The sequence below is a fragment of the Triticum aestivum genome, chromosome 7D, assembly GCF_018294505.1.
Source record: "Triticum aestivum cultivar Chinese Spring chromosome 7D, IWGSC CS RefSeq v2.1, whole genome shotgun sequence".
In the NCBI taxonomy this organism is placed as follows: Eukaryota; Viridiplantae; Streptophyta; class Magnoliopsida; order Poales; family Poaceae; genus Triticum; species Triticum aestivum.
Window position 1 is genome coordinate 194,240,729 of NC_057814.1, and position 15,143 is coordinate 194,255,871.

At 43.9% G+C, this 15,143-nt stretch overlaps 2 protein-coding genes across 9 annotated transcripts; one reads left to right on the forward strand and one right to left on the reverse strand.

Annotated features, from left to right (window-relative positions):
- The first annotated feature begins 1,870 nt into the window (after nt 1-1,870).
- Nucleotides 1,871-11,975, forward strand: LOC123169338 (pentatricopeptide repeat-containing protein At4g13650). 7 transcript variants are annotated; one of them, XM_044587183.1, is made up of 6 exons: nt 1,871-7,551; nt 7,630-7,733; nt 7,823-8,682; nt 8,809-8,960; nt 10,886-11,109; nt 11,198-11,621. In XM_044587183.1, the coding sequence occupies exon 1, from the start codon at nt 5,306-5,308 to the stop codon at nt 7,319-7,321; it is 2,016 nt and encodes a 671-aa protein (XP_044443118.1). In that variant the 5' UTR covers nt 1,871-5,305; the 3' UTR covers nt 7,322-7,551; nt 7,630-7,733; nt 7,823-8,682; nt 8,809-8,960; nt 10,886-11,109; nt 11,198-11,621. The 7 variants fall into 7 exon arrangements, with proteins under 7 accessions (XP_044443118.1, XP_044443117.1, XP_044443119.1 ...); XM_044587182.1 differs by having other exon boundaries at nt 1,871-2,544; nt 4,788-7,551; nt 7,823-8,960; XM_044587184.1 differs by having other exon boundaries at nt 8,262-8,960; nt 11,198-11,975.
- LOC123169336 (phosphate transporter PHO1-3) lies at nt 8,242-13,228 on the reverse strand. 2 transcript variants are annotated; one of them, XM_044587180.1, is made up of 14 exons: nt 12,687-13,192; nt 12,253-12,586; nt 11,362-11,800; nt 11,232-11,280; nt 11,068-11,139; nt 10,837-10,966; nt 10,628-10,748; nt 10,274-10,523; nt 10,085-10,189; nt 9,943-9,987; nt 9,405-9,557; nt 9,026-9,304; nt 8,803-8,939; nt 8,242-8,698 (listed from the first exon to the last, which is right to left on the reverse strand). In XM_044587180.1, exons 1-14 carry the CDS (start codon nt 13,050-13,052, stop codon nt 8,611-8,613), a joined length of 2,568 nt encoding a protein of 855 aa, XP_044443115.1. In that variant the 5' UTR covers nt 13,053-13,192; the 3' UTR covers nt 8,242-8,610. The 2 variants fall into 2 exon arrangements, with proteins under 2 accessions (XP_044443115.1, XP_044443114.1); XM_044587179.1 differs by having other exon boundaries at nt 10,085-10,523; nt 12,687-13,228.
- Nucleotides 13,229-15,143: the final 1,915 nt, after the last annotated feature.

Consider the following 15,143-nt stretch of genomic DNA (forward strand, 5'->3'; position numbering starts at 1 on the left):
CCCGCGCTACTGCTAGGCCAAAAACCCGCGCTACTGCTAGGCTTTTCCCTAGTAGTGTTAGGCCATCTATGTACAATGGAGTCATGGAGAGGCACTTGTTTGAACGCTTAGAAAAAAAACTTCTTACATTCGTGTAGGAGTCTGTTCCTCCATTGCAGGGGCGTTTGTCTGAGTAGACGTGGCTACCAACTCACGAAGTTCTATTGGATCCACATAAAGGGGATTAGCTAAGTGAGGTTAACTCCTCAAAATCATTTTTTAGGAGAACAGGGAGGCCTCTCCCCGATTTCATTACTTGAATGAAATCACAGTAGTCTCTTACAACAAGTTCAGCATACTTAGGGGCATTACAGACAACCTGGGGGGGTGAGAACCACCACAACAACCTGTGGGGTCTCAGCAAACTAAACATACATAAGTTTTTGTCTTAGCAATCGAGCATGAAACCACAGCCCACACAAACGCACTAAATTGCAAGCGTCATCGCGTCCTGTCCAGGGTTTCCCAATTTCCTAAATTTGAAGGGTGGCGCCAGGGCAGCTTGTGGTGACTAGCATGGCGTGAGTGTCGACATAGGGCTGCACATGGTGTTTTTGCTCGACGGATCCCTTTTCTTGGAAGGGGATTGGAAACTGGCATCCTCCTCCGTGATTTTGAGCTTGCTCCAGCGCGCTCCAACATCATCTTTCTCCATCGGCCACTCCGGATTCTCAGAGGTTGCCGAGCCAAACTTGTCGGTGAGCTCAGGAAACTCTCCAGTTTTGCTCTCTCCGCTTCCGGCGATAGGATAGACCAGAATTTGAGCATTCTGATCAACAAGCCCCAAACCTGAAAAATGGAAGTCCAAATGGTGTTGTTAAAAATTATAGAGTTTCTATATTTCCACAAACACCATAGGACTGCAGAAGTAACAATATTCAAAGCCGAATTCTTCTTCTTATTAGTAACCCAAAGCCGTGCAACAGACTCAAAGTTCATGCCTATCTGAATTTTGAAGAAATCTCCAATGAAAGGCCAAATGTTCTTAGCTACTACACATTCAAAAAACAAATGGAGGCTGGTTTCATTCTCAGCACAGAACACACAGTCCAAGGGTTTGATGATGTGCCTTTTCCTAAGGTTATCCCTGGTCATCAACTTATTCTGAGAAAACAACCAAAGGAAGACATGGATTTTTGGAGGTATAGCCAATTTCCACACAGCAGGCATAACCAGTGGCTGCACTCCTCTGAATTTAATAACATGGTAAAAGGAACTGGTAGAATAGGCACCCTTATTTTCTAGTTGCCAAATGAGAGCATCTGGATCCTCATCAAAGACGATCCCTTTAGCAATTTCTACTATCTGATACCATTGCTCCATGAGTTTAGCATCAAAGTTCCTTCTGAACGTAAGCATGAGGTTTTCCCCATCCCACACTTCTCTAATGCTTTTAGACTGCTCATTACAAACCGTATAAACCGACCAAAATTGAACCGCCAATGGTGAAGTACCAAACCAGGTATCTTCCCAGAATCTGATTTGAGTCCCCATGCCCACTTTCCATCTATAACCAAACTTCAGATTGTGAATTATGAATCTAACGCCTTTCCAGAATCTGGAGACATTCAAGCTCTGGCCAACTGCTCCATTTTTTTGAGACCTTAATTGTTTTAAAGGATCGTTTAGAGTCCTACACCCTGACTTGGGCACGTGTCTGTCAAACTTTTCCGGAATCAATAAGTACCGAACGCACCGTATTCTGGCATTTTGGCCCGAACGCCTCCTGAGCCGTTTGATTTCTAGCACAAATCTTATAGCGTGGATATCAGCCACGTCATGTTCTTTTTCGTTCGGTAGAACAACGACTCGTCCCGAACGCCTGACGCTATCTTATCCTCTCCCACTCCCTTCTCCACCGCTCACTCGCATCCCACACACTCGCCTTGCGGAGAACTGTCTTGCGCCAGCGACGAGGCAGGGGACGTCAGAAAGGAGCCAGGGGGCGACAGAGACGAGGAGATGGAAGAACGCCGTCTAGCAGCTCCACCGTACCCAACATCGGGGGTGTCCCGCGGCAGAGACAAGGCGGGCTGCGCCGTCCTCAAGGCATTGCGGCTTGCGGCCATGGGGGAGGAGGCTGAGGAGGCCCCTTGGTTGTGCTCCGACGGATCCCGGATGGAGAGCCCGAGCGCTAGCGTGGGGAGGAACCGCCGGTTGCAGCGGTGGCGGCGGAGAGGAGGCCCGGCGAATGAGCTGTGATGGAGATGGCCGCGCTTAGGTGCGGCGGGGGCGACGGAGAGGAGGCGCGGCGAAGGAGCTGCGCTGGAGATTGTCGCATTTAGGTGCGGCGGGTGTCGAGATGTAGCCGGAGACCTACGCTGCGTGGTGGCACTGCTTCCGTCGGCGCTGGCCGCGCACTTCCTGGTGGCCACCACGGAGCTCCAACTTGGCATTCACGAGTTTGAACTGCGCCAAGGACGGGGCGGCTCGCTGGACTAGCCATCCCATGTCTACTACCAATAGCGCCCGAGCTGGCTGTCAACGAAGAGATGGTGTCCTGAGGTATGCCATGTTTCTCAGTTGTTTTCATACGAATTGTGCATAGCTCTTGACCACCGAGATTACAAGTTCGCACATCTACTGAGCATGTGAGAAGCTCATCTGGTTCTGGTAGAGTGTGGAGTTAAGGGCTTTCGATCAAGTTCATGTCAAAATGTTGGCAACACGTTCTATATTTCAATGGCAAATATCAGATGACAAGATTTAGAAATTGTTTGCCTTGCATTTTTGAAATATAACCAATTTGAATCAAAATCCATGGCAAATTTGCATAGTTTGGCAGTGAAATGTAAAGTTAACAATTCTGGGATTTTGTACATTATGCTATATTACAACAATAAAAAACAAAAAATGTACAAAAATGATAGTAAAATGGTTTATAGTCGTGGCAATTGCTAGACATTATTTAGTATTGGTATGATGGCAAGTTAAAAATTTGTTCTTATAACAATTTTTCAAGTTTTGCCACTCTACTGACTGAATCATTTGTTTTGTGTGATCTGAACAAAACAGAGATACATACTAGTCTTCCAGGACAGAATGGTATTTTTGTGTCCCTAGATTTTGTTGTGGTGGTGATAGGCTATGAGTTTTGAGAAGAAAATAAATGATTTGTGGCTGGATTGATCAGGCTATGGGCGCTGAATCTGTAGTGGGGAAAGGGATTTTTGGAGTTTGTGGTCATCTTCGTTGAACAACATCAGCGATAATTAAGCTGAAAAGGGATATGGAGTAATCAAAGCTGCTTTTCATTTAGAGAGAATGATTCAGAACTAAACATGTACTGTATGATACATTTTTTCTTAAATTTGCCGTCTCACTGTATAATTTTTTTAAATTTTCATGGAAGATGGGAAATATAGTTATCAAATGATGGTAAATTCAGTTCTCGGATCATGGAAAAATCATTGCTTTCTTGCCATGGCAACTTTCAATTTTGGATCATAGCGCAAATTTACTGTTTTCAACCATGGCAACTAATCTTATACTTTTTGCCATGCAAACATTAAAAAAGTATTTGATTGATCGTGGCAAAATTTAGTTTACGCATCATACCAAACTTGCTTCCTGTAAGATGGCAAACATAGTTATCAAATCATGGCAAATTTAGTTCTGGAATCATGGCGGATTCATTGCTTTCTTGCCATGGCAGCTTTTGATTTTTTAAATTTCCGCGGCAATTCTTTAAATTGTCGAAAACAACACAAAATGGCAAATATTGCCATGGCAAGTTTTACTAATTATTTCACCTTCATTAACATGGCAAAATTACCTACATCCCCATGGCAATTTTAACACTTTATTGCCATGGCAAGTTTTACTATTTATTTTCCATGGCAAATTTACCTTTATTAACATGGCAAATTCACCTAAGTCCCAATGGCAATATTTAACTTTTATTGCCATGGCAAGTTTTACTATTTTTTGGACTTTTATTAACATGGCAAATTTACCTAAATCGCTATGGCAATATTGAACTTTTATTGCCATGGCAAGTTTTACTATTTATTTGCCATGGATAAATATACCTTGGTTCAGGATGTTGTGTAGTTGATACTTGCAATGTTCATGGCAATTTCATCTCTGTCCTTGTTCATAAACAATAGCAAATTTATACTATATAAGGCTCTATATGACAAAATTCATGCGATTTGCGGTGGCACCTTTTTATTTGAAAACATGGCAAATTTACCATGGCAAGATATGATTTTCAGAAACATGGCAAAGTTTATAGATGTTCAAAAACATGCCAAACTTGCCATGTCAACTTAATATGTTCAAAAACATGGCAAACTTGCCATGGCAAATTAATATGTACAAAAACATGGCAGTTTTTGGGCCTACAAATATTGTAATTTGTTTTTAATTCTTGAAGGCAATTGTGTTTCTGGGCTGGGCTGGTCCGTTGGAGGGGAGGGAGGGAGGTCGTTTGGGAAGGAGAGCTCTTTCAATCGAACAAAAACGTTCGTCGCGAGGGAGCTGATTTACCGAACAAAAGGTTCGGTTTGGGATGTCCCCAGACCGAATGGTCGGTGGTTATCGGGGTCCAATTTTTTCTATACATGCACAATGGCAATTTTTGTACAAATCTTTTTTGTTCTATCTTATATAGCCATTTTTTTGTTTTTTTGTGTGTTTTCATAATATCATGGCAAAATTTCCACACTCATTTGCCATGAAGTGTGCATGAACATCATGGCAAATCATTTCTGTAATATACCTTTTTTTTCATGATCGTATGGTAGTTTTGTTCATTAAAGGATGGCCCCATTTTGGGCTGGTTCGCTGGAGGGGAGGAGCCAAATCGCTAACGACAAGGTTGTGCAATGTGGGATCGTTCGGGCTTGAGGGGTACTTCTACCGAACGAGTTTGTTCGTTCCAGCGACCCTTCCAGCACGAACGATTCGTTCGGGCTGGGTGCCTCCACGCCGAACGTTCGGGGGTTATCGGTGTCCAATGTCTGATTTTATTTCTCATGCCTTTGTAAATGACCTTGCGATTATTTGAGAAATAAAGTCTTGATGTTTAAAAAAAACATTCGTTACGTTTTTTTTGTTGCATGGTAAACCATTTGCACGTTTGCCATTGCTTGTGTTTCCTACCTTCAGCAAAAAGTATAAAATTGCTTGTGTTTCCAAACGTATACGTGCCGACTGTTTTTTCTGGAAACCCCGCCGAGCGTATTTAGGTTTGCCTGCACCGTGCAAGTATGCAGCGCGACACAGGCTGAGGTGAGCGGCGGCGGCCGAATGCCAGGCACAAATGCACGACCACCTGGCCGCCCTCCTCCGCGGCGGCGGCGGCGGCCGTCACCCGCGCGCAGTCCACGGCGCCGCCGCGAAGCTCGGCTGCCTCGCCTCCACCTACCTCTGCAACAACCTCCTACTCTCCTACATCAGCGGCAGCCTCCACGCGGAAGCGCGCCGCCTGTTCGACGAAATGCCCCAGCGCAACGTCGTCTCCTGGTCAGTCCTCGTCTCCGGCGCCTCTCGCCTCGGCGACCTCCGGGAGGCCTCTTTTCTCTTCTCCGACATGCTTCGTAGCGGGGAGAGCGGAAGCTGCGACCGCCCCAACTCGTTCGTGCTGGGCGCGCTGGTCGCCGGGTGCGCCCGTGCCAAAGACACCGCCGCGGGCTCACAAGCGCATGCCTCCGCTCTCAAGTTTGGTGTGGCCGAGGACGAGAGCGTTGCGGGGGCGCTGGTGGATATGTACTCCAAGTGCGGGCGCGTGGACTTGTCCTGGCGGGCGTTTGCGGTCTCGCCGCAGAGGTGCGTCGCCAGCTGGACGAGCATAATCAGCTGCCTTGTCAACCAGGGATGTTCAGAGCACCGTGATGCAGCAATTTCCTTGCTAAAGAAGATGCTGCTCTTGAAGGTTTGGCCAACAAACGCAACGTTTTCCTGCATCCTGAAGGTATTTGATGCACCTGAGTTGCTCCCTGGTGGGAAGCAAATCCACGGCTGCTTATTGAAGATGGGAACTGAGGTTGATCCTGCTTTAGGAACTGCCCTTATAGCGATGTATGGTAGATGCGGTGGAGTGAATGAGATGTCTAGGTTGTCTTGCCGTATAAGGCATGATGCCTTCTCCAGGACTTCACTTCTTGTAGCTTTTGCGCGGAATGGATGCAACATGGACGCAGTTTGGAACTTTCGTGAGATGGTCATGGAAAATATGGCAATTGATCAGTCAGCTGTAACTAGCCTACTGCAGGTTTGTTCATCATTAGGACAGCTGAGAGTGGCCAAGGAGGTCCACTGCTATGCTCTGAAGACTTTCTTTAAGCTGGATACATTACTGCTCAATGCAACTATCACTGTTTATGGCAGATGTGGGGATGTCACAAGTGCAGAGATTATATTTAATCGTCTGGAAAACAAAGACATTATATCATGGACGGCATTATTAACTTGCTACGCGCAAAATAATCTTGCTCTGGAGACACTCTTGCTCTTCAGGGAAATGCTTCGGAAAGGCTTAGGATCTCCCGTCTTTTGCATTACCAGTGTGCTAAGGGCCTGTTCTAGCACCACAAATTATGCTGTTGGGTGGCAAATTCATTCGAGGGTGGTGAAGTTAGGACTTGATGATGCCAATTCGGTTGAGAATGCCCTTTTGACCATGTACGCCAAGTGCGGAAGTGTTCATATTGCACTGAAGATTTTCAATTCAATGAGGAGTAGAGGCATTATCTCGTGGAATGCACTAATCACAAGTTTTTCACAGCATGGAAATGAGGTGGCAGCCATTCAGCTATTTGACCTGATGCAAGAAGAAGCAGTTTGTCCAGATGATTACACTTTTGTCGGGTTGTTATCATCTTGCAGCCGAATGGGCCTAGTTGCTGAGGGTTGTGAGTATTTCAAACTGATGAACACCAAGTACAGTGTGAAGCCTAAGATGGAGCACTACACATGCATGGTTGATCTTTTTGCCCGCGCTGGAAGATTTTCGGATGCACTCGAGTTTATTGATGCTATGCCTTGTCATCCGGACCAACTCGTGTGGGAAGCTTTGCTAGCTTCATGTAGGACTCATGGTAATGTGGAGTTGGGAAGGCTGGCAGCAAAGAAGATTCTTGAAATAAGACCAGATGATCCTTCACCATACATTACATTATCCAGCATTCATGCTTCAATTGACATGTGGGAAGAGAAGGCTTGGAATCGTACTGTGTTTGATGTCCAGCAAGTAAGAAAAGATGTGGGAAGTAGTTGGGTTGCTGGAGAAGAATTTTCAGATAATACATGTGATGTATTGCAAGTTGGAATAACGTAAGATTGGTGATGCGTTGATGTGTCGTTTTCTACACATCAGGTGGAGTTACACTTGATGGTTGTATTGAGGCATAATGGACTCAACCGTGTGAGATTGACTGACTGCTTGCCACGGTTGTCATGTCTGGGAATTGAGCCCAATGTCATATCTAAGATGACTTGGTACAAAGGACAAGATTATTATCCTTTATATGCCATAGGACATGGTTGCAATATGTTTCTTATCTTAAGGTGAGATACTCTGTTACAAACACTGTTGTAAACTGCAAACAGAGTTCTTACCACTGTACAATTCTTGTATATTGTCAGGTGAGTTTTGATGTTATTGGAAATTTAGAGGTGTAAACCCATTATTGGAAGCAAATGCAATGCCAGGCATCAATACCCTTTTTGCATTCAACCTGCAATGGAAGGTCAGTATGAACATTGCCCAGCTCTTCTAACATATGCTCTCTGATTTGTAAATCAAGTTGTAATATGCTATGTTTGAACATATATGCAGCAAAGAAGACACAATGCTAATGTCATGTTAACTGCAACATCAACAATCTGTATACGAGGATCTCGTATGTGCTTACTATTCAGTATTCACAATTCAAAACACTGGAGCTTCACTACTGAATATATGTCAGTATGTGATGATGCGTGCGATTTTGTTGAGCTTAGGGATGCAAAGTGGTGTCCCATGTCAGCCCGCTTCCTTCAGTTGATAAAAAAAAAGTCTGGCCCCTATTTGCTGTAATCAGTGCATTTTATACTGGTAGCTTAGTTTAGTGGGCCTTAGCAGGATGCCATTTTGCATCCCTAGTTGAGCTTGTAATGTAAGTAACTTATTAGTCAACTGCAAATTCTGCTAGTCATATTGATCCTTGATTGATCTCTTTTGAGGTAATTTATCCATGACTGGGCTACCATTAACTAGATATAATCATATTTCCCAGATAGCCAAAATACAAGATGGGTGGAACAGTCAACAGAAGAACTGTAGAGCAACTATTTTTCGAGTACTTGGATCTCATGAAGTGATCTGACTTCAGTTTACATTATACCAGTACAAATTCTTACATGGAAAACTAGTTGGAACTTATGTGCTCTATGTATATAGTGTTATTATTTGCATATCACTTCTCCTCTCCAAACGGTACATTTGAATGCGCTTTATTTGTCACACCAAAAAATGAATTGAATTGTAGTAGTGTAGTGCATGCTTTCTAACATTAGTTGGTGTTACATCTGAACTGTTTGGGAGTTCTGCAATCCTAGAGCGTGCTGCAATGACGCCCCATGCTGTTAGTTCTCTTCGACTTCATGAAAAGGAAGTGGAACAACCTTCACAGCTCTGAACTTCCCTGCATTGTTTAGGTGTTCGTTCTCCAGCCTGACAGAGAAGTTATTCATAATGTTCTTTTAGTGTAAATTCAGGCTTGTATATCCATCACAATGAAAAATTCAAGACTTAGGATTCACTGGCAAAAACTTTACCTGTAGAAGTTCCAAAGGCCCCGTCGAATCACCTCAAGAGCTGCCAAAAAGAACAGAGTTACTCTAGAATCCAGGCTTCCAATGTTAGGGTGGATGACAGTTTGAAGCCAAGCAAGCCTCAAAAGAAGGTTCAAACCCTGTAAAATGTCAGGCTCTCTGTAAGTACATGCAATCTTCGCTCGCAATTTTTCGATGCAAACCTTAATTATTTTAGAGAACATACCATGGATATGAAATAAATGTATTTTTGTTTAAGTATCAGATCGTTACGAAGCCAAGGGTTCTTGGAGTTAAACTGTAGAAGACCCCAGTCCTTGACAAAGTCCCAGTACAGTTGGTAGATAGTGGCGACACTTGACACGATGACGACAAGTGACAGCCATCCAGCACTGTTATCATTCTCATATGCCACTTTTGTTCCTGCAGCAAGCATTGCTGACACGTACTTCCCGAGGTTGACAATGTGGTTTATGTCCCCTTCGTCAAACCACCTCCTTGCACACTGTCAGGACAACCGTAATAATAAGAAAGAACATCAGTACCTATAAGAAGTCTGAAGAACAGACATTGTGATGTGGCAAGTCATGTTCAATCTTATATACCTGCATGGCTCTCCAGTAGTAGGGCAGGAAGGATACTGCATAAGCCAAATCTCTAAAATGTTTCACTCTTGTGCAGTATCCATAGTCTTGTGTCTTATAGCTGCTGGTTATGTAATAACATGCCAGGTATTCCAAGGTCCTAAGCAGCGGTACCTATTTTCCAGCAAATCATTAATTTATTACTCATTCCAAATTAAACACCATCATTGCTTCTCTACGCGCTACACTGTAGTAATATGTACTCCCTCCGTTCACTATTATAAGATGTTTTAACTTTCTTCTGAATTGGATGTATAGACGCATTTTAGTGTGTTTGTTCACCCATTTCAGTCTGTATGTAGTCCATATTGAAATATCCAAAACATCTTATACTAGTGAACGGAGGGAGTAGTAAATAGTAACTCAAACAAACATCCATGTTGACAATAGCAATTATTGATGCTGATCAGTTCATGTTGAAAATGGACCCTACTGAGCATTTTGGTTTAAGCTAGCACAGCTGAACTTGACAAACATTTAGCTTCTATCATCTGATTACCTGGCTACAAAGCTGATCAGCCATGAAGAAATCAACCATGACAACCTGCATATAAACATGAATTTAGCTTTTTTTGGTATGGAGTTTGATAGGACTCCGTCCACTCATTTTTTTTAAATGCTCTTCAGCTATAGCGAAGTACCTTGTAAAAGGGAGTTAGAATGATGTTTCTGATTGCTATTAGGAAGTGATAACGACTTGATCGGTAAAGGATTTTGAAAGGGCAGACCAATACTAATAAGAACACCTGAATAAACAGAAGCGTCAGCCTCATACGGGTATAGCAACATTGACAATAAACATTACATATGTAACGTTGAATATAGCATACCAGAAGAAGGCACCCTGGGATTGCTTGGACTGTACTTGAAGAATACCCTTTGACAATGAGTGTCAGGTGTGCAAACATGACACCAACAACAATCGTCATAGAGGTAGTGCATATCAAGAACACATCACGATACTTGAGCTCTTTCGTAGGTGCAAATTCGAATATGAATGCGTAGTTTATGCGTGTCTTTCTCCACATGAAGATGTTGCATCCATAGAGGAAGAGATGCAGGAAGAAGAGGCTGAACATGCTGCAGATTGGGATCGTTTAATGTCAGTACTGGATCATTGAGTTTTAGCACCTTTTGTTTCTTAAGAGTATAGTAGCAATTGAACTGACATGTTGGGTGCTTACCTAAGGACAGGGTAGGATGTTGACATGTAGACCTTGTTTGACTGATGAGTGTACATCCCAGCTATGTGCGCCATGATACAGTAACCGATAAATAGTGCTACAAAGCCACCAGTGAATAGTCCTGAAAATTTGACAGTAGTGCATAAGGATTCTGAAATTATCTTTATCATGGAATTGGAAGGAATGCAAAGCTTATAAACAACTATTACCTATGAAAAATGTGGTAGCATGTGATTCTTCTTTCTGATTTGGCTTCAGGTACTTCATTGCTTTCCTTTTGTCACCGCTTGCGAAATGTCTCACAAACAGCTCCTCGACATCGTCCATTAACCTGATTGCCTATTAAGAGGAAGTTTTCAGTCAGAACTCGGAACCTTTGGAGTTTTGGTAGAGTGAAATGCTTCAGATCTTCTCAAGTGTGCTGTATGATTGGAAAATACCTTGTCGGAGCTATTAAAGTAGGAGCTCTCCACTACTTTCAGGTAAATTGTCTGCACTTCCTTTGCTGTAACCTGCAACGTGAAAAAATATTTCGTTTCTTCAGCATTGCTTATATGTGATAACTTTCAGGCAATGCGATAAGGAGAGAGGCATTGGCAGGAACCTTGTCAAATTTCTTCAAAATCTTCACAAAAGCCAGCATGTTCAAGCTCCTGCAACAAGAGTGCTTTCCCTGTCAGTACCCACTCGGTGCACAAAGCAGAACAACATACCAAGTTATCAGCTACACCTACCGATATGTCTTGAGGTACCCCAAGCCCTTGTACAGCTCAACCAGGGCTCCTCTGATCATCTTCTCTGCCTGGTGCACCTTTTTCTTGTTGATGCTCAACTTCTCACCGCCATCACCACCATTCCCCCCAGTCTTCCTTGACTGGCTTAGCATGTCATCGAACAGAAGTTCACGGATGGCGAACACGGTCCTCGACGGTGTGGTGACTGGAATGTTGATCCTCACGCTCCTACCCTGGCAAGTGACTGCCCTTCCCGAGAATGTCATCAGCTTGTTGGCTACTTCTTCTGTCGGCTTCTCAATCCTCCCCGAGTCACCCAGACCTTCGGAGATGGAAAGATGGTCCTCCCCTTCATCAGTGTTCTTTGCCGTAGCATTGTCGGCGAGCTTTTCTTGACTTTCGTGTTCTTGCTTTGTAATGCCCCTGAGGGATTGATCTCCTGCAATTTTGGTGGCAAGCCACAAATCAATTTCTACGCGACTTCGAAGGTTGAAGAACTCACTCATGGCGTGTATATGTGATGGGGAATGGGTGTCATCCACTCATCCTTTTGTGGAATGAGTTGGTATGACGCCATTCAATCCCTTGTATGCTAATAGAAGACTAAAAATGAATAACTAGCTCCTGGCTGAACTAAATATGCCTTTCAATTGCACGCCAAACCCAACAACTACTGGACTAATTTGGATATGCCAACCAGGATTGCCTCGTCCAATTCTCCCTTCCAATTGAATAAGACTACTGGACTAGTAGCCTTATTTATGCATGTTTCAAGATCAGCTAGACAGCCGCAGCTGGCCTAATAATCAGCTTTTACCCTCAACTGGCTTAATTAACAAGCATATCTAGGACAATATAGTGGCATGCATTTATGTATGTATGTACACTCACCATGCAGGATAGAGCAAGACACGGACGGGTCCTCCAGGTCGGCGCTCCCCGCCGCCGACGAGCCCCCGCGGCGCCGCGCCTCGGTGACGGCGGCCTTGAGCTCGACGAGGATCTGCAGCTGCCGCCTGAGGCACTCGCCGCGCTCCAGGAACTCCCCCTCCTTCCTCTCGTAGAACCGGTTCACCTTGTTCAGCTGCTCGTCCAGCCTCTGGAAGAAGGCCCTCGCCGCCTCCGCCTCCGCGCCGGCGAACCCCGCCGCGTCCAGAACCTCCGTCTCGTACACCTCTCCGGCCACCGCGCCGTGGTTGCCGCTGCTCGCCAGCTTCCTGTGCACCTGCATTGCGCGCGTACCAACGGAACATACGAACCTCGTCTCAGTCGACCATCTCACTTGGAAAATAGTTTGCACGAGGCTGCACATGTGCGCTGCATACCTGTATGGCGCTGTGCTCCTTGTGGTGGCCATGGGGGTTGAGGAACGGGAGCCTCATCACCCAGTGACTGGCAGCCACGGGCGCCTGGAACTGTGACTGCGGCGGCGCCGCCTCGACGCCGGCAGCGGCCTGCAGCTTCTTGATGTCCTTCTTGAGCAGCCAGTAGTCGACGAAGGCCTCCTTCCACTCCGGCACGAGCTGGCCCTCGAACTGCTTGGAGAACTTCACCATTGGCGGCCTCAGGGCGCAGCAGTGCAGCTCGCCGCAGCTGTGGTGGTGGCACCGGTGTGCGGGTGTCTCAAAGGAAGCCATGGGGTAAGGCGTACTTATATGAGCTGCATGCGACTGTGCGCCGGTAGCGTCCATTGGAGGGGAATTTGGAACTAGAATCTATGAGAGGGAGGGCTGAAGGAGACTGGGGAATTAGCTGTTGCTCATGTGGGGGTTTATGCTAGCTAGCTCCTGTCAATTGGTGATCACCAGTTGGGCGTAGTGTGTGTTGGTGCCTTGGGCTGGGTTGGATGGATTCTCGCCGTCTCTGTTAGCTCCCCAGTTGAGAGAGGGAAGGGATGGTGGGAGGGACGTGTTTTATAGGACGGATGGATCGGTGGATCACTCACTCCATTGGACCAGCGACGACGATGGTGGAGGCTGTTAAGGTCGTGCATGGCTCTAGTGCAAAGAAATGTGTCTCGCAGAGGATGAAGAAATGGGCCCACGGGAAAAAAGAGCTTGCACATGCCACTCGGTTCACTGGCCATTTTAGCACCTCTTTGATTCGCGGAATTCTGAAAACGTAGGAATATGGATAATATAGGATTGCGGTGTCGTGCTCATTTTTCAATCCTAATACATTACTTTGGTTTGTTTGATTGCATCACTGGAAAAACAAAGTGTTCTTTTCTCGAAAAAAGTATTCTTTTCAAGAGATTTGAGTGGATGCTATTTTTTTTATGGAATGTCGTATAGTATAAAGGAATCCTTCTGAAGATTCCTATATGATTCAATCCTATGAATCAAACAACCGCTGTAGGAAAAATTTCTAAGGATTATAACCATCCAAAATTTCTACGAAAATCCTTTGAATCAAATTGCATGTGGTTGCGAAAATAACCACCGACACTATAATTTGCTAATGTCCCAACAAATAAGAGATCGCTATGCTACTACTAAGTCAATCAAGATTTTCTAACGTTTAAGTCTATTTCCGGCAAATGCAACCTCAGTTTTGTGAAAAGTGAAGCTGAAATTGCATTTTTCAAAACTGGCTTCGAAAAAGAAAGAACCTTGACCGACTTAGATGTAGATGTACCGTCTCATGTGATTCATGCATGTGCTTTAGTGGTGATTAGGACTGTATTTTATTCTTAGACTGTTCAATCTGTTTAGTTTAAAATCTTGTTGTAAATATGAGCTACACAATTTTTTTTCTAGATTCGAAGGATTTTTACAGGAAATAGTTCAACTTGCAAAAATTTCTTACCTTCAAAGGTGCAGGGGTCCCCTTATTTTCAGCTCATGGGATGACTTACGAACCCAGAATGCCATAAGCTGAAAAGAGGCATAGCTTATGCACAACTGCGCAATTAAGCCCCTCTATTGACTTTGCCGTCAATGTTGGTGAAAATTTACCCACCAGCTGTCATCTCCTATATCCTGAGGAGTTAATTACATCGGTGGTGCTAGAACTTGGCGTAAATGGTCACTTTGGTGCTAGAAATTGCGGTGTACATCGAAGTGGTACAAAAACTTGACTTGAGTGTGCAAATACAGTGCTTATCCCGTTTTGTATACAAAATCTATGGTGAGGTCCGTTGTCAGCCAGTGAAGCATGGAGAAAAACCCCTTAGAATATATATTTTTTGACTAAAAAGACCCTATGGACGTGGCATTTTTCTTCTCAATGACAAGTGAGGTCTCGCCTATCAATATATTTTACAGAAAAAAACATTCCGTGCAGGTTTCGAACCAGCGACCACGGGTTACCAAAAGTACAGGCTAACCACTACACCCTAAACTTCGACATTTTCAGTACAGATAACGAACTTACAAATATTAGCAAGGACGTATGTGGAGCTTCAATGGGCTGCATATATTGGAGCTCATTTTCGTCAAGCTATTTTATAAGATATTTTAAAAGCCAAAGTAATAAAAATTATGTTCCAATATTTATGTGTTCTCAATATTTTGTAAATAAAATCATTTAAATATATAAACATATTATATATATATATATCTAAATTATTTAGTTAATATGGACATTTAAATGTACATTAGATACAATGTTTAATAAATACAAAAAAATTATTCACACACGGATATTTAAATTTTAAAATGATGAATACAAAAATTCACTTAATATCTAATAATATTCACATTTGTATTTTTTACTCATGAGTTATATTCAAAAACATTATATATTTGCATATTATACACGGTTGGATATTCATTAATAGT